Source organism: Labrus bergylta, chromosome 1 (assembly GCF_963930695.1).
Source record: "Labrus bergylta chromosome 1, fLabBer1.1, whole genome shotgun sequence".
NCBI lineage: Eukaryota > Metazoa > Chordata > Actinopteri > Labriformes > Labridae > Labrus > Labrus bergylta.
In genome coordinates this window covers 11,908,655-11,926,773 of record NC_089195.1, presented here as the reverse complement: position 1 = coordinate 11,926,773, position 18,119 = coordinate 11,908,655, and the positions used below count along the sequence as shown (strand labels likewise).

The 18,119-nt window shown below is 45.8% G+C and overlaps 1 protein-coding gene across 2 annotated transcripts; it reads left to right on the top strand.

Moving 5' to 3' along the window:
* Nucleotides 1–167: 167 nt before the first annotated feature.
* xpnpep1 (X-prolyl aminopeptidase (aminopeptidase P) 1, soluble) lies at nucleotides 168–17,894 on the top strand. Of its 2 annotated transcripts, none has more exons than XM_065954171.1 (20): nucleotides 168–324; nucleotides 3,126–3,250; nucleotides 4,025–4,088; nucleotides 4,706–4,810; nucleotides 5,864–5,956; nucleotides 6,481–6,624; nucleotides 7,806–7,901; nucleotides 9,652–9,733; nucleotides 9,845–10,055; nucleotides 10,149–10,238; nucleotides 10,326–10,376; nucleotides 11,339–11,397; nucleotides 12,157–12,234; nucleotides 12,322–12,393; nucleotides 13,437–13,497; nucleotides 14,450–14,519; nucleotides 14,784–14,957; nucleotides 15,678–15,754; nucleotides 16,742–16,840; nucleotides 17,650–17,894. In XM_065954171.1, exons 2-20 carry the CDS (start codon nucleotides 3,134–3,136, stop codon nucleotides 17,767–17,769), a joined length of 1,863 nt encoding a protein of 620 aa, XP_065810243.1. In that variant the 5' UTR covers nucleotides 168–324; nucleotides 3,126–3,133; the 3' UTR covers nucleotides 17,770–17,894. The 2 variants fall into 2 exon arrangements, with proteins under 2 accessions (XP_065810243.1, XP_065810237.1); XM_065954165.1 differs by lacking the exon at nucleotides 168–324 and adding an exon at nucleotides 2,813–2,957.
* The last annotated feature ends 225 nt before the right edge of the window (nucleotides 17,895–18,119 follow it).

Below are 18,119 nucleotides of genomic sequence, written 5' to 3'. Positions count from 1 at the left end.
CTCCGCTGCACAGTGGTTTAACATCAGACCCCACGCAGGCTCCATGCAGGTCTATGACAAACAGTCACATCCACGGTTGTTGCAGAGCTCGGCTCGTGCAGCGTGTTATTGTTCTCTTGGGTTGATGGTTCACGCAGAGAAGAAAAAGAGGCGTGACTGCAACTCTCTGCGTCTACTGGAAGAAGACGCAACCACGTGACCGCTGACGTCAACAGTGAAATGGCAGCCTCCTGCTTTTTGTAAATGAACACAAGGTCCAAGCTGGTGAAGGAGCGAGCCGTTATTCTGACCCGAGAACCCCATTCACAAGACCAAAACCCCCGGGTGTGTATTCAGCATGTCTCTGGTTGTGTCTGTGGGGTGGAGCATCGGCGTTAGCTGGCGGGGCTAACGTAAAAGTCTCCCCGGTTGTTGTTGTTGTTGAAAGGAAGCAGCACGGAGGGATGTTTTTTTCAAGTGAGGGGGAAACGACTGGTGGTCCCAAAGCAAACCCCCATTCATATATTCTGTTTGCAAAGCGCTAACTAGCAGCAGAAACATTTTGAACAGTTAGTTAGCTTACAAACCATTTAGCCGGTGTTATGCAGAAAAATGCACCCGTGCTATTAAATGCCTGCTCCTCGCGGAAGTGTTTAAAACGGTATTACCTTAATTCTGGGTGCAGATCTGTGATGACAGAGTATGTGAGGTTTATACTGAGTAAACATTAAGTTTCCTTATTGATATATACACTCGGTAGAAGACGCGTTTTAATGAGCATGCGTAAACATGAGCTGCAAACAGTGTTTCACTCTGAAGTGTTTGCAGAGGAAAATTGTTGGGTGGATGCAAAATACAGAGCAGTGTAGGAATCCCATTGTCCTGCGGGGTGCATGCAAACACCGGCGTGCTCCTGCTACCACACCCACCACGAACATGAATCAGTGATTGTGTGTTTTTTTTAGTGAGCTGATATTGAAAACCGTGACGTGTGAATTAAGGACAAAAGCGTGGCCGAGTGACGTGTTTTTGTAGTTCTTTATCGGGGTATTTGAAGCAAATGCTTTATTTCCTGTCAGCAACAGAGGAGGTCAAAGGTGGAATGATTTATCTAATGCAAACTTGTAAACAACAATCGCATGCGGAGGGTTTAGCCAATAGGAGCGCTCATCGGTGGAAGATACTGCGCTTGTGATTGGTCGGCTCGAGCATCGACTTCTACCGTCTCACAGTGGATGTGGATGATGTGGATACTGCACAGTCCCCCCCCCCCAGGCTTTTACAGGTGCATCTAAAAAAATAAGAATATCGTGGGAAAGTTGGTTATTTTTTATGTTTTTATGCAGTTTTCCTCATTTCTTCCTAAATTTTATTTGTATGATGAATTAGATGTATTTAAAAGGGCTGGGTGTCAAGAACCTCACATTTCTATTCGGTTTCGATTCTTTGAATCAAGGTCTGATATTGATTTGACGATACGCCGAGGTGACTGGGGATTCTCCCTGCATCACGAGGAGTTGGACTGGACGGACTGGACACGTTGGAAAAAATGAGTTTCTGAGTTTTAAAATGAAACGTGAATGCCTGCTCAAGTCGGAACAACAACTCGGACACTCAGGGAAGAACAAGATTCCCAACTTGACGTCATATTCATCATCACATGGCGGTCAATGGGAAGAGGCAAAAAACGACTTCCCAACTCAGACACTAGTGCTGTATTCAGGTGCTCCTCGATGGTCCCAGTTTCACGGTTTGGAGGTCGTTCTTCCGTCTTCAGTTTGTAAAATCTGAATGTTGAAACAACAACAAACAGCGTGGATGCTACAAGGAAGAAGACGTGTGAATGTCTCTGTAACGAGTTATATTTGAGCTAAACGTTGGTTTTTAACGTTAACTAAACATCTTTCAACCGCCATGTTTTTTAAATACTTTTTTGCAGGCTGTTTTACTACATTACAAGTTGTCATATTTCATCCTGGCACATTTTTATATATAATTTATTTTTAACAACAACAAGAATACATACAACATGAAATTAAATAAAAATCCAAAGAAAAGGTACGAAGAGAAAAAAGATAATTAAATTGAGGTTTACCAACCGCCATGTTGATGACAAATATGTCGTCGGGTCGGGCTACTCGTCGGGAGTGTCTGACTTGTTGTTCCGACTTGAGCAGGCGTTCATGTTTCATTTTACAACTCAGAATCTCGTTTTTCCGATGCATCCGACACCACATGAATGCAGCATGGGACCATCAGAGGAGCGCCTGAACGCAGCATCTGAACAACGTGAATCACAGTACGCCGGCTCCCACAGCGCCCCCACATGAGGGGAGTTTCATTACAGGGGGAAAAAAATCGATCTCAGGTTTTTCTGAATGGATTTTGAGTTAGGGGAAAGAATATATATTTACAAAATAATCCCCGACCACGTACTGAGGGCATGAATAAACAAACTTTTCAGAATGGCCGACACTTCTGTTTCATAAATCTTTTTTTCTGATTGGTCTGATGTCGTATCCTGATACGCTGAGATCCTCATGAGCGATGAGGGTCTATGAACGTGAAGCGTGATCCGCCTCTATGGCCGGGAGGGCTCAGTGCGGGGGGAATCCCTGTCAGGCGAAAACTTGTGTAGCGGTACCAGGTTCAATTCCCAGTCAGCGGAAAACTTGAATAGCGGTACTGGGTTTGATTCCCGGTCAGCTGAAAACTTGTGTATCTCTTTGTGAATGAAATCACTGATATTCTGATGTTTAGAGAAAATAACGGCGGTGGTGAAAGGTCAGCGACCTGCTGACGCCGCCAGCTGGTTCTCCTGCTCTTGGAATTTTTGACCCGTGTGATAGTTACATAACAAGTTAAAGATTAAAGGTGTAGATGACACTTTGAGCTCCAAGTGAGTCTTCAGGTAGGAAACAGTCAACTCAGCGTTCTGCTCCGCTCACCTGAAGAAGAAATGGCGTCCCAAAAGTTAGGTAAGGTAGACGAGCAGGTGGTCTTCAGAGGTGCCCTGAGAGAGTAGCTGTGACACGGCCCTTTATGTGAACTTTGTACACTCGGCTCGCCTCCTGTATGAGCGGCGTTGTATCTTTGTTTCAGGTATGATTTAAATGATTATGGCGTCCTCTTCTTTCTCTCCGCAGACTCGAGCATGTCTCCAAAGATCACAGGAGAGCTGCTCAGGCTGCTTCGGCATGCCATGAAGAACTGCAAATACTTCTCTGAGCCCATAAACGCCTACATCGTCCCGTCTGGAGACGCACACCAGGTCAGTGATCACACACACACGCACACGCACACATACAGACAGACACACACACGCACACGCACAGACACACGCACACACACGCACAGACACACACACACAGACACGCACACGCGCACACACACAGACACGCACACGCACACACACAGACACGCACACGCACACACACAGACACGCACACGCACACACACAGACATGCACACACACAGACACGCACACACACAGACACACACATGCACAGACACGCACACAGACACGCACACACACACACACGTACAGACACACACACTGAGACCGTCTGCAGGTGAGTGTAAACAATAGGCAGTAATAAAGTTTATATTTTGTTTATAGAAGTTTAGTTCGTCTCTCTTCGTGCAATCAAACTTACTTTAATCCTGCCAGGTGAGTTTATTTACATTGATTACCTGAAGCTGGTGCGGCTGCTACCTGTTAGCGCTTTACTTTGGTTACAATGTCCTGATTAACTTCTGAGCATCTCGACTTGACCTTCTCCATTAATCATGCCCCCCCCCCTTTTCCCATCCCCCCTCCCTTTCCCCACAGCGTCCCCCCCTCGTTTTGCCCTCTCCCTGCACAAGAGAGGCAAAGGTGGCATTTAAACTGTCTGACTTGTTGATGATCACTTCACACTGATTGTTAATGAAGCCCATCTCTCTTTCTCTCTCTCTATCTCTCTCTGTCTCCCCCCTCTCTCTCCCTCTCTCTCTGTCTCTCTCGATCTCTCACTTTCTATCTCTCGCCCTCTGTGTCTTTCAGAGTGAATACATTGCTCCTTGTGACTGCAGGCGTGAGTTCATCTGTGGATTTAATGGCTCTGCAGGTATGTTTATTGTGTGTGTGAGCTGTAATATACATAATATAAACGCCACCCAGAGTTCCAATAGTATTTCTTTTGACCAGAAGCCTCTGGTGTCATTAGCAGTTTACTTACTTTTGAGTCGAGGTGGTCTACTTTGGCAGTACGCAAAGGTTGCTTATGTCGGGGTAAATAGTCTCGTAACCATTCAGGAACCATCGTCTGATAGATATTTCTCAGGGAACGGATACACATTTCTTTGAAACCAGCGGTTATTGTGTGTCCACTTCCAGGGACGACTTCAGCCCTGCTCAGAACAGACTGTTTCTGTGTCTGTACCTTTAAATGTGTAAATGAGCTGTGTCTGACCACGCCCCCTCTCTGGAAGGGCTTGGGTGTCTCGGTCTTTCTCGCTCCATGTCCTATTGTTTACGGTGAGAAGGCAGACTCGGAGGGCAGAACAAACACCTAGCTGTGGGAGTGTCACCCACCTGGGGGAGGGGCTACTGCCCATTGTGATGTCATGAAATGAAAATCATCAAATGGCCTGTTTAAGCACACATTTTCTGAAAAGTGGAGCAGGGAAAAGACGGAGAAGATGTCCACGTTCCACCGTGTCTAACTGTTGATGTGATGCACAGGTACCGCCATTGTCACGGAGCAGCACGCCGCCATGTGGACTGATGGGAGATATTTCCTCCAGGCCAGTCAGCAGATGGACAACAACTGGACCCTGATGAAGATGGGTGAGTCCCACACGTGAAGAACAATGACTGCCTCCTCGTGGTGCTGGTAATGTTGCGTTCGCCTAAACACACGCTCCTTCAGTTGGTTATCGTTTTGAGAGTCGTGGTTATTTTTGAAGTTCAGTGTATGCACGACAGCGTCCTGTTGCGCCCGCCGAGTTTAAGTTCCTCACTTAACCCTGAAACTAGTCAGAGTTATGTTGTCGTTTGGTTACCATGGAAACGTAAGGTTTATCTTACGCCGTAAACTGTAAAACTGTTTTCACTTCAGCCAATCAGTGAGCAGCATTTTTTTAACACAGTGTTTGTTCCAGCGTTTCCTCTCGCGTCTGATCGGCTCTGCAGCAGCTACAACCTTCATCTACAGCGTGTAAGATAACAACAGCGACATCTAGTGGTCAAATGGTCAACTACAACATAAGGTGATTTAACAGCTCTCTGTAGTGCAACGGGAAACAGACCGTTAAACCCTCTACTCCTCCTCATCCTCTAAGTTATCCTCCTTTCCAAACGATGCGCCATGACGGCTGTGTTTTACGGCAGATGTCCCGCCTAATCCCGCCTAATTGATCCCCCCTGTGTCCACCTAGCGTTTTTTTCTGAGTACTCCGCCTTCTTTTGTGCGGCCCCCTTCAAGTGCCCAAAGTTAAAAATCTTTGCTCCGTGTCTGCCTGGGGGAAAACACATTACACATCAGACTGTTGTCAACAGACAGTTATCATAGCGACAGTTGTCATAGCGACAGGACAGACATGCAGTTCTTTTATTCTCCGTGCACAAACGTAAGCGCTCCTGAGCACACAGCCCGGACAAGTCACGTTCAAACTAGGCCATGTTTGAACTAACGCGGAACCGGTGCATCCAGGTCCAGTCCACACCACTCGCTCTCAGGTTTCAAAGTCCTGACGGGGGGTCGGGGTTAGTCTGAATCACAACTGGACGGTAAGAATGTTTGAACCTGTCGGCGATCCTGGTGTCCTCCTCAGTGTCTCTCTCTTCAGATGTTTAAGACTTCTGTGGTTCTCATAATGATTGTTTCTGAATCCTATCTAGGGCTGAAGGAGACCCCCTCTCAGGAGGACTGGCTGATCAGCGTTCTGCCAGAGAACTCTAAAGTGGGAGTCGATCCTTGGATCATTGCTGCAGGTGAGTTTAGCTCCTTGATAAGTCGTTACAACCAGGAGGGCAGAAGACAGAAAAACAGAGCAGGAACCCTGTAGTCTTCCAAGGATACAGCAGGACATGAGCTCTGATTAAGACAAACCAGAAGCAGCTCACACGCTCAAGAAATCAAAAACTGTTCCTTAGAGAATACAGTTTGTGTTTTCAAGCTCTATTAGTCTGAAGGGATTCGGGTTGGGAACAGGAAGGTCTGGTGGTCCATTGAAGTCCCAATGTGGAGCAAGTCTGGAAGTTGGTCTGGTACCCGGAGAGGTGGCAGTTCACTTCCTGAGCACTGCTGACAGGCCCTTGAGCAAGGCCCCGAATCTCCAACGGCTGGGGGGGGCACTCCTTGATGTGCAGCCCCCCCTCACTCTGACATCACTCCATTTTTGTGCATGTGTGTATTTCAGCCTGTGTGTGCAGCATTTCTCTAAAACAGAATTTCCCTTTTAGAGATTAATAAAGGAGATCTTCTTCTTCTTCTATTTGTGCACGTTGTGTTTCAGATCAGTGGAAGAACATGTCGAAGGCCCTGACGAGTGCAGGCCACTCCCTGGTGGCGGTGCAGGATAACCTGATTGATGTGGTCTGGATAGACCGCCCAGAAAGACCCAGCACGCAGCTTCGCACCCTGGGATTGGATTACACCGGTCAGTGATTGTTAAATAATTACTATCATTAAACACACAGTTTAAATACAGGAGCTCGTTAAGGTTCTGTTCGTTCTCACAAAAACTCCTAAGAACATCCTGCAGCTTTCAGGGCGAGCTGCGGGGGGGGGGCACGTGTGAACAGGCAGCTCAGGAAGATTTCAGGGGCAGCCTGTCTGAAATGGGAGGGAAAGTCCTGGGTAAGGTCGTCGTGAAAATGTATCTGTTTACATTCAAATATGCAGCTCGCCCTGAGTGTGGAAACACGGAGAGATACTTGAATCATAAGAGAAGTAGAACTCCGTTATTTTGTTCTACTTAGGCTGGCTGCACACTAGACATTTCAAGCCCCGCCTCCAACAGTCAGCGGGGGCAAATCTGCCTGATCGAGACGATTATTGTCACATCCATGCTGTATACTGTTTAGTAACTACTATTCAGTAGGCAGATATTTGTTCCTACTTCGTCTGATTCATTCAGTATGGAAGTGGCGCCATTTACGTTTCCCGAACCGGCCGCATCCACCCGTTTTTTTTTGTTTAGCTTTATTCAAGAGGAGTAATGTGCATACAGTCAGGTAAAAAAAATAAATATCACAATGTAAAAGACAATTTGTTAAATAACTAAATAACATACAGTACATAAAGAAAAGTACAAATGAAAGACAGTAATATACAGAATATAAAGTAAAATAAACCAATAAAGACGCATTTAAATAGTGAAATCATTATTTAAATAGAGGGGGAAAGGTTTTATAATAATGCAGATATTTGTTATATTTTCTGTTGTTAATTAAAAGTAGTGATTTCAGTCGGGACTTTAACTCTAGATTAAAAATTGATTAAATTAATCCACGCTCGTTTGTTTTGATTTGGAGAAGTGACGTGACGATTTACATTTAATTTCGCACAGCATTGTGGGTGGTAAAATACAATTAATTTCCTGAAAGCACGCATCCGATCCATACTGCATGAAACCCGGAAGTTAGTATCCATACTGAAATGTTCAGTATACTGAGGTGGACCCAAAAAATGCATACTGAATGACCACGAAAGTTCAGTATACTGAAACTCCATACTGAAAAGTACATACTGCATACTGAACTGTGGCTTTTTGGAAACGGCCCCTGTCTTCCTGACTTCCTATCTTTCCTGTCTTCCTGACTTCCTGTCTCCCTGTAGGTATGTCCTGGCAGGATAAGATCACAGCACTGCGAGCCAAAATGGCGGAGAGGAAGATCACATGGTTTGTCGCCACGGCGCTGGACGAGATTGCATGTAAGTTTCAATTTCTCAGAAATACAAGCTGCTGTAGAGGAAGAATCTAAACACAGCGATGGAAGTTTTTGAAGGTGAAGGTGACCTGAAGGTCACGCCTCTGAAGCTAAAGGTCGAGATATTTACAAGAAACTTTGAGTCACTAAACGATGGAGTTCCTTTAAACTGGTCTCACAAGTTCAGTGTCAACACTTCACAGCTATAAGTCTTTTAAAGAGATAGCAGCCACTTGACCTCTTTCCTGTAACGACACAAAGGATCTAAAAACTGTTAGATAACAGCTCCGGGCTGACCGCTCGCCGGGGGGAGATTTCCCCTAAGTGTGAGACATGTTGGACACGTGTCTGTTGTTTAAGTTATCTCTGAGTAAGAGAAGCAGCAGCCACACCTGACGTCACCTCGGTTACATAAGCCCGTTTGGAGATCACGATCCAAGGACCCTGGGGATGCACGGGTGTTCCTCTAGGTGGTCGTTTGAGCACCTCTTTAGGCTAGCCTGATGAGCTCTTGCTTCTTGATTGTTTTGGTCTGAGAGTTCGTCTCCATTAGAGCGGTGATGTTGATTGTCATCAGGTCGCTTTCAGACCAGAAGATTTCAACGGGCGATAAACTGGGAGGGGGATTGCTCAGGCATCCACTAATGACGAGCGACCGGCGTATCTGAAGAACATCGATATTTAACACCAGGCAGACGACAACATCTTCAGTACTACCAGGTTTTAACAATGAGACACTCAATCTTATTTTAATGATGGACAGTAAAGAAAAGTACATAAGAGTTAAATATTAAACATCTGCAGTCATAAAGAGAGCACGATCACATTGCAACAAATCTGTTGGCAACATCTCGGTACAGAAACATTGCCAGCATATTTTCTTGTGCAGGAGTTCCACCTGACTGAGATCACACACACGTACTCAATCAGTCTGACTCAAGAAAAAAACACCCAAACTTAGAACTCAGTGTTTACAAGAACACCCAACTACAATCTGCACTCTGACCTACTAGTGTTTAAAATGGGTACTGCAGTCTAAATTCTAAACATCATAGAGAGCTGTCCCCCCCCCCCCCCCTTAGATTCGATGCTCACGCAGGTTGCCATGTGTTGGACACTTCAGTGTTTAGGCAGCTCTGCATCGGTCTGTAAACCTTTCTGCGTTCTATCCTCTCTCAAAAGCATCTCCAATATTGATCCTAGTTTGAGCACGTTTCTGCTCGTGGAGCTTATTAGAAACATGCAGAGGCTTTTTAGGTCGAGTACAATCACTTCTATCTGAACCAGTTGCTGCTTCCATCACTGCAACACCTGTTGGTTTGACCTGATAACTGTTCTCATATCTGGCAAACTGAGGGGCGTCCAAAACGGCTGTGGGTGGTCGCCTTAAAACCGCCTACCTTCTCTGGTCCAAAGAAATCCAGAGCATTCAGGACCAGAATCTAAAGTTAGAAGGAGGACATACTGGCTGCTGCATTGTTGTCACAGAAGCCAGCACTTCAACATAGCATGTTTCCTTAATGTCTGATCATATAGTAATGTCACTTTATCATTTCACTCACTACACATCTTACTGATTGGACCTTTAAAAGAAGAAATGTCCTGATATTGGGTGCTAGGATTTTTTTTTTCTGTATATCTTGTTTGAGACATGTATTGATGTTGTGTCACTTTACATGGAGGGTTAAAAACAGGAGAGATGTTTTTAGTGGACATTGTCGCTGTGATAACAAATATCCATTATCTCCTTTTAGGGCTTTTCAACCTGCGAGGTGCAGACATCGAGTACAACCCGGTGTTCTTTGCTTATGCCATCGTGGGGATGAACGCAATAAGGTAAACCTCCTTGTGGAAGTCTAAAAACTGATGGGAGTCTTGTACCAGGACCACATGTAGGTACTGGGTTTTCAGCGTTCTCCTTCACTGACCCTCCTCTCCTTGCTGCAGGCTTTTTGTGGACTTGAAGCGTCTCTCCGATCCCGCGTTGAGAGACCATCTGCAGCTGGACTCTCCCAGCAAGTCGGAGATGAGCATCCACACGTTCCCATACGAGTCGGTCTACACCGAGCTGCAGGCCATCTGCGCCGCACACGGCCCCAAAGACAAGGTGTGGATCTGCGACAGAGCCAGCTGCGCGCTCACGCAGGTCATCCCCAAGGTGAGACACCGATCCCAGACGGGGAGCTGATTGTTTACTCTGATTTATTTCTCCTTTTTCAAACTGTAATGGTTCCTGTTTGATCTGTTTCAGGCCCACAGGTCCCCCATCCCCTACACCCCTCTCTGCCTCGCCAAGGCCGTGAAGAACGCCAGCGAGATCCAGGGCATGAAAATGGCTCATGTAAGACCCTTTGGACCTCCAGCTCCAGCTGACTTTATGAAGTCTTTACAAACACACAGTGATTGACTCTGCTCTTTCCCCCTGCAGATCAAAGACGCAGTCGCGCTCTGTGAACTCTTCGCTTGGTTGGAAAAGGAGGTATTTAAAACATTTTCTTTGGCGTTTCCTTTTTAGATCTTCTATTCACATTCTGAAACTACGGAGCATTAGTTTTCAAACGAGACCTTATTAGTGCTTGTAGCCCAAACGGTTCGAACCCTTGATTCACATCAGGATTTATGTTAGTTTTTTCAAAATGTATTAATTGAAAACTGCCAATTTCCACATTCTCCGTGCACACGCTACGGCACCATTGGGTAAAATGGTGCCCACTCTATTCAATGCGCCTGTTTCTACAGCAAGCGCCGGGGCCTGTCTTTTTGGAGACGGGTATGGCTGCAGCGCTGGCGCTCTCTCGTCTCATGTGATGTCGCGCCCCGCTCCTCCAGAAATTTATAACAGCAAGTGTGCTGGGTCAAGAAGCAGTTTCCGAACTCGCGCATTAAGTCCAACATTAACGCCGCGCCAAAAGAAGACGAGCATGTGTGAGTGCATATACAGCACTTAAGAATGGCGAAATTGCTTATTTTCTATTTAGTCTTGAATGTATATGCATAAGCACCTAGTATGTTTGTAATATATCACATGTGACAATTCAATTGCATGATTTCCGGAGATTTATTTTTTAAATTAGAAGCTCAGGGGACGCGGCTTCAGGCCACCAGGCGAGAGGGCCAGGGCTGCAGACATACACTCTTGTCTTTTTGTGACAGAGTACAATACAATCAGTACTCTGCTGATGATTTTGTTCCAATGAAACTCTGATTACAGATATTTAGAGACCACAAAGACTCTTCCTGACGTTAATAATGAGTTGATAAAGACGTCTAATACATGAAAACATACGTTTTAAAAACTCTGAAATGGAGAGTTAGTGTAGTACCCTTCTTTCAGGTGAAGGTTGATATGTAACCCGGCTTCATCTGTAGGAGACGCTGGTGTTATTTTAAGCCTTTCTTCATGGCTGACCTCTGAGGTTGTTGTGTGATTTGTTTTGATAGATTCCTAAAGGTACCGTGACGGAGATCTCTGCTGCTGATAAGGCCGAAGAGTTTCGCAGGTGGGTGGATTTTATTTATTTGGGTTTCCTGGTTTGTTTGACGAGCTTGTCCAGTTTAACATCATGTAGGCGTTCATGCTTTAAAATAACACATGATGCTGTTTGTGAAAGTGACACTACTGGAGTTATATCCCCATCTAGTGGTCATAGAGGGTAACCATCATTCTGCAGGTTAAAGCGGTCAGTGTGTGTGAGCTCCGGTTTGCCCGTATAATAAGCACACTAGAAGCTGCAGTAGAAGGAGCACTTCGTGTTTTTTATGTATCATCAAAGTCTGAGAAGAAAGAAACACATGGCAGCGTGCCGAGACAGCAGGCTTGATTCAGACTTCAGCAGCTGTCGTTCCTGAAGCCAGGACAGAAGATCAAGTCAGGAATCAGAGAGAGAGGAATGATGGGAAGGAGCCAAACAGGCCGGACCTGAACCTGGGCCGCCCGCCCGGAGGACCACAGCCCCTGCACACATGAACTAACCATGAAGGCCACATGAAGGCTGCAGCTGAAGTATGCAAAAAGCTTTAACCCTTCAGATTCTGGGAATCAGAGCTGTTTGGTCTCTTAAAATCCATGAAGGACAAAGGTTTTCATTTGTGTTTGTTTGGGTCTTAAAGTTGATGTTAGTATGCAGCAGCCCTGACACAACCAGACCACACATCCAGTGTGTTCTTCTTCATGTTCTTCTTCATGTTCTTCTTTATGTTCCTGAATGTTCTTCTTCATGTTCTTCTTTATGTTCCTGAATGTTCTCCTTCTCTTCCAGTCAGCAGAAAGAATTTGTGGGCCTCAGTTTCCCCACCATCTCCAGCGTGGGTCCAAACGGAGCGATCATACATTACAGGTAGCCGACTCACACACTCCCGTGTACCTCTTCCTGTTTGATAATGGAAGAATACTTCATCCTGTCCTTTGTGTTTCTCTTTTTTAGACCCCTACCTGAAACCAACAGAACCCTCTCTCTGAACGAGGTCTACCTGATCGACTCCGGAGCGCAATACGTGTAAATAAAATGACCAGCGTTCATGACAAGCACTTTCTCTGTATGCATACAGCTCAACAGTCCCCGCCCACTTTGTCGGCGGTTCTGTTTCAGGAAGTACATCTCCTCCGTTCAAATCCTCGGTTGAAGTTTTACAAAATCTTAAGATCAAGACATCTGAGCCTGTAACCATGACAACCAACGACCCCAATACTTGTGACCATGAAGCATTTGATTCAGCGTCAAAACGACTTTAAATAACAGAAAAAAGGGACAAGACTGTGTACGAAGTCTAAAAACTACACATCCCACAATCCTTTGCAAATGATTCCTCTTCTTCTTGATATATCAATGACATTCACTGCGGCATAACAAGGTCATTAGTACGATCCATGTTAGCTAACCAACTAGCTAGCCTGCCGAGGGGCGAGAAATTGCCCCCCGGGGACAAATAAAGTTTTTTGGATTGAATTGAATTGAATTGCCATGGTAACAGAGAGCTCCACCAATCAGAGACGTCTCTGTGGCACTCTATGATCATGGGTAGTGTAGTTATTTTCCCCGATATCGTGAATAAACAGTGTTGTTCCTAAAGGTTGGTATCAGACGAACAGGAGCATTAACCATCGTTTCACACTCAGGTAGCTCGTGGTCAGTCTACCTGTGATGGTTATGACATCATGGCTAATAATGAAATCCGCTATGGAGAAAATGAACGGGAGTTTTACTTCCTGAACCAAACTGTTGAGCTCTATTATTTTTGGGGTGCAACGGATCACAAGTCTCACAGATGGGATGACGAGGTTTTGTGACAGAATCCTCAAATCGTCTCGTGTGTAGCACGCCTTAAACGCCTCCTTCAACGTTGCCTTGTCTTCACTGAGACTCTGCAGTAAATGTATTTAACACCTTTAAGAACATGCTCGGATCACAGGCGGTCCAAACTGTGGCGGAGCATCTTAATGCATCAACTGCTGCACCGCTCATTTAATTTAGAGAAAGGAACCGGTGACCTTCTCTGTTCATTACCCTCATTCACCTGCTCCTTCTTCTGTCCTCGGCAGGGATGGAACCACCGACGTCACACGCACCATGCACTTTGGAACGCCGTCTGCTTTTGAGAAGGTACATTTTTCCTCAAGTTTCCTCAAGTTCCATTTCCTCTTTTAATTTGATTGAAGCAAGGCTCGACTCATCTCTATGTACAAAGTCTGCATAGAGAAGTATGGGGCACTTGTAGCCTAGTGGTTAGTGCACATGCCCCATGTACAAGGGCAGCCCGGGTTCAAATCTGACATGTGGCTCTTTCGCAGCATGTCTCCCCCCCTCCCCCTCATGTCTACAAACCCCCCAATGATGAGAAAATGGTTCTACTGCCTGCTCCACTTTTCAGAAAATGTGTGCTCAAACAGGCCGTTTGGAGATTTTCCCTTCATGATATCACTAAAGGCAGTAACCCCACCCCCAGGTGGGTGACACTCCCACAGCTAGGTGTTTGTTCTGCCCTCTGAGTCTGCCTTCTCACCGTAAACAATAGGACATGGAGCGAGAAAGACCGAGACACCCGAGCCCTTCCAGAGAGGGGGCGTGGTCAGACACAGCTCATTTACATATTTAAAGGTACAGACACAGAAACAGCCTGTTCTGAGCAGGGCTGAAATAGAGGGGTTTATAGACATGATCAAATACAGGATCAGAGTGGATTTAGAACAAGAAACTTCACACACATGTTTTGAGGAGCTCTGAGACTTATTTACACTGAAGAAGAGGAGGAGAATATGTGACCTTTAAGGCGCTAATGAAACTGGCTGAAATGAATTCGCAAGCAAACATCACTTTTTTTAAGGTGAATATACTGCCACGGGGTAGGTGACAGCAGCTTAAGCAGTCTGTGTTTGATGCCTTCCTTCTTAAAGATTATCGATGAGTGAGACAGTAAATTAAAACACGTTTTGTCCCTGAACAGAACGAGATGTGTAAAGACAGTTTCTGTCAGCAGGGGTCAAGAAATTGTCTCAAAGCAAACCAGGAAGTAGTTTCCTCTTCCTAATTCTCTCTTTTTTCTTGTTTCCTGCAGGAGTGCTTCACCTACGTGCTGAAGGGACACATAGCTGTCAGCGCTGCCGTCTTCCCCAACGGAACGAAAGGTGAGCAGAGACTTGTGTGGTCAAGCGTGGTCGATCTTGTATGTTCACAGAGCCGTGTTACAGATCTCGAGGAGGCGTGGAGGATTTTTAAGATGAGACAGACGTGGTGGGTGGAGGTCAAACTTCAAGTCAGCCTCCAAGATCTGACTTTAACCATCTGAAGGAGAACAGGCTCCTCCCTCTCTCTGTTACATGAGCAGCATAGATTGGACTCTAAGATCAAAACAGTTCTATTCTTTAACTTCTATCCCGCTCCCTCCACAGGACACCTGTTGGATTCGTTCGCCCGTGCCGCTCTGTGGGAGTCGGGGCTGGACTACCTTCACGGGACGGGACACGGTGTGGGCTGCTTCCTCAACGTCCACGAGGGCCCGTGCGGCATTAGCTACAAGACCTTCGCCGATGAACCTCTCGAGTCCGGCATGATCGTCAGTGACGGTACAACACGCTGGATTCAATCTTTAGAAAACTTAAAAATGAAATCTGTGTGACGCAGAACAATAAGAACAGAGAGAGTCACTTTAACCCTGCTATGAAAATACGTCAGCTTCTTCACCCCCCTGTTGCTGCCAAATTACATAGTCAATGGGCACCGCGGCCCGTCAGCGCCACCTACTGGTTTAGTGAAAGCATGGTGTGACAGAATATCTGCAGACTTTATGTTTCAGAAGTTGTTTCTTCTTTAAGAAGGTTAATCAGCAGATCTGAATAATGAAGGCAACCCAACAAAGAGAAAATATCATCAGTCCCAAAGACTTCAGGAGGGAGATAAAGAAATGTGAAACACATGTTGCATTAAAGGCAGGGTTGATGATTTCTTCTTCTTTTTTTTTAGTGGCTTCAGAGGGGGCGTGGCTTTAGAGGGAGCACATAGTGGAGGGGCGTAGCTTTAGAGGGAGTACAGAGGGGGAGGGGCGTGGCTTTAGAGGGAGTACAGGGGGGGGGAGGGGCTTGGCTTTAGAGGAAGCACAGAGGGGAGGGGGTGCAGACGGAGCACTGAGTGAATGCTACTTTCAAAATCATGCTAGTTTTCTAAAATGACCACCCCTGCCTTTAAGTCGAACATTTATTTTAGGAAACACTGGATGACGAATGAGACAAAACTCGCTGAGTTTCCGTTTTCTGGATTTTAATTCTTCTTCTCCTTTTTTCTTTTAGAGCCCGGTTACTATGAAGACGGATCTTTCGGCATCCGTATAGAAAACGTGGTCCTGGTTATCCCAACGAAGCCCAAAGTAAGTCGTGTCATGGAGCGCAGGTCGCCATGGGGAAGTAGAAACACAGAGACAGGAGAAGGAATGATGTGAAATCAGCGTTTCCCACAGAGCCACGCTCAACCTGTGCTGACACACCACACATACCGGCTCCTCCTCCCTCGCACACAGAGCGACCCGGCTTGTCCCGCCTCGCTTCGTTTATTGTGTTTTTGACAGTATTCACCATCAGTACGTTAGAGACGCCCGAGTCCATTACCTGTGTTTTCAATGTTTCACTCGATACTCAGTTATCACATCGGGGATCAGCTTGAGCGTTCTAGTTAAGAGAGAGATATACGGTCAGCGGTCTCTCTCTCTCTCTCTCTCTCTCTCTCTCTCTCTCTCTCTCTCTCTCTCTCTCTCTCTCTCTCTCTCTGTCTTGCATGCATTGATTTTATGGTAAGACAAAAAAAGGTCAAAAATGACACGCCACAGATATACACCGGTGGTTTGCCCAGGAGTCGTCTTTGTGTGCGTAACACCGTTGTAATACTTTAACTCCAACTCCTAAAAAGTTTCTGCGTCGTGTAAAATATGAATAAAAACAGGAAGTGATGATTTTCAAAAAGTTCTGGAGCAGCTCATGTTGGGTTTAAATAACACAAAGACGAAATAAGCTGGGACAGGGCATCGCTGGGGCAGCTGTGGATCAGTGGTAAAGTCGTCCGTCTCTCCATTGAACATGTCCGATGTGTCCTTGGGCAAGACACTTAACCCGGAGTTGCTCCTGCTGCTTTGTCAGCAGCGACCTCACTTTAGCTCCTTACTTCATTTAGGTAAAGTACTCTCAGCTAAAGACAGGACAAGACTTCAAAATAAAAGCCTAACAAGTTTTATTTTAAATGCAAAATATTTAAATAAAAAATAAAAAATGCGATTCATGGTGATTAACTATTGAAATTTAGTGATTCAAATGTGAATCATTTGACTGCCCTTTTTTAAAGATGTGTGTGTTTGTGTGTTCAGTACAACTACAGAAACCGAGGCAGTCTGACGTTTGAGCCGCTCACTCTGGTTCCTCTCCAAGTGAAGATGATGAACACGGAGCTGCTCACTCAGAAGGAGGTAAGAGCTTCCTGTTTCCTGTTTCCTGTGTGCTTCCAGTCCTCAAACTTAACGTCCGTCTCAAAGGTTTTTATTGATGACGTGAAAAATCCTTCAAAATAAAATAACACAACATCAACATTTAGATTTGAACTCTTAAAGGGGCTATATGTAACTTTCAAAAATACTGCGTTTGTACCGATACCGCATGGCTGTTAGGCGATCTGCACCAGTAACCTGTTGCTCGCTCACCCTCGCGTGCTCATCATACGTGCTCGTACGTATACAAACGAGCATCATCATTGGCCGCGAAACACTGAATATTTACCGGCATAATGTTAACAGAGGAGGTAAGTGGTCATACACATGTGAAAGTCTGTGAAGGAGTCTGTATGTTTGTATTCATTCTCCATCCTACAAACAACAGTCTCTGCAGGAACTGGCTGAGAGCAGGAGTGTGTGATGAGTTTGTCTGCCTTTGAGAGCTCCTAGAGCGGATAGAAGTGTGTGGAAGGCGGCCTCTGGCTGTGCAGGTGAAGACCAGAAGTGTGTGATGAATTTGTACTGTTGATCTCTGTAAGCGGAGCGGAGTGAGGAGGACGATGAGAACGTGCATAAAATGTCACTTCCTGGAGCTTTCATGGAAAATACGACCCGGGGAAACTTTTTATACAGGCAACACAGATAGACAGTGAACATGTACTTTTTCACACCAGTTCACCGTTTGCTTATTAATGGGCGATAAAAAACGGTTTATACATGTAAAAAGATACATATAGCCCCTTTAAATAAAGTCTCCTGGTTAACGTCCTCTTGTGTCTGTCCTGCAGCGCGACTGGGTGAACGAGTATCACAGGAAGTGTCGGGAGGTGATCTGCGGCGAGCTGGAGAGGCAGGGCAGGAAGGAGGCGCTGGAGTGGCTGCTGAGAGAGACGCAGCCGATCGTCTGAGGACGTGTAGGTCGTCTGCGGTGATCATCGTTTGTATTTCTCTCATCTCTTCTGTGTCTCGCCCTCGGCTTCTTTTGTAAAGCACATTGTATCCGCAGTTTTATTAAAGTTAAAATGGATCACGACCGTGTTTATTCGTTCTTCAGAGTCCTGAGTCTGACCTTTGACCCTGCAGATTCATGCAATGCAGATTCTGGGCCTGTGGTTACCAGGCGGTTATTTTAACGTGCAGCATCCGTTTCCTACAGACAACCAGATCAGTTCAGCGTCTTCATGACTCCAGGGCACAGATGGCCCAGTGGTTAGGTCACGCTCCATGTACAGGTACTAAAGTCCTCCAGGTCGGGCGA

Bases quoted from the DNA above. Each gene is read 5' to 3' on its own strand.
- xpnpep1 (XM_065954165.1), top strand. The intron at 7,902-9,651 runs GTAAGTTTCAAT...ATCTCCTTTTAG, and splicing joins GGCGCTGGACGAGATTGCAT to GGCTTTTCAACCTGCGAGGT. The intron at 12,394-13,436 runs GTAAATAAAATG...TGTCCTCGGCAG, and splicing joins GACTCCGGAGCGCAATACGT to GGATGGAACCACCGACGTCA.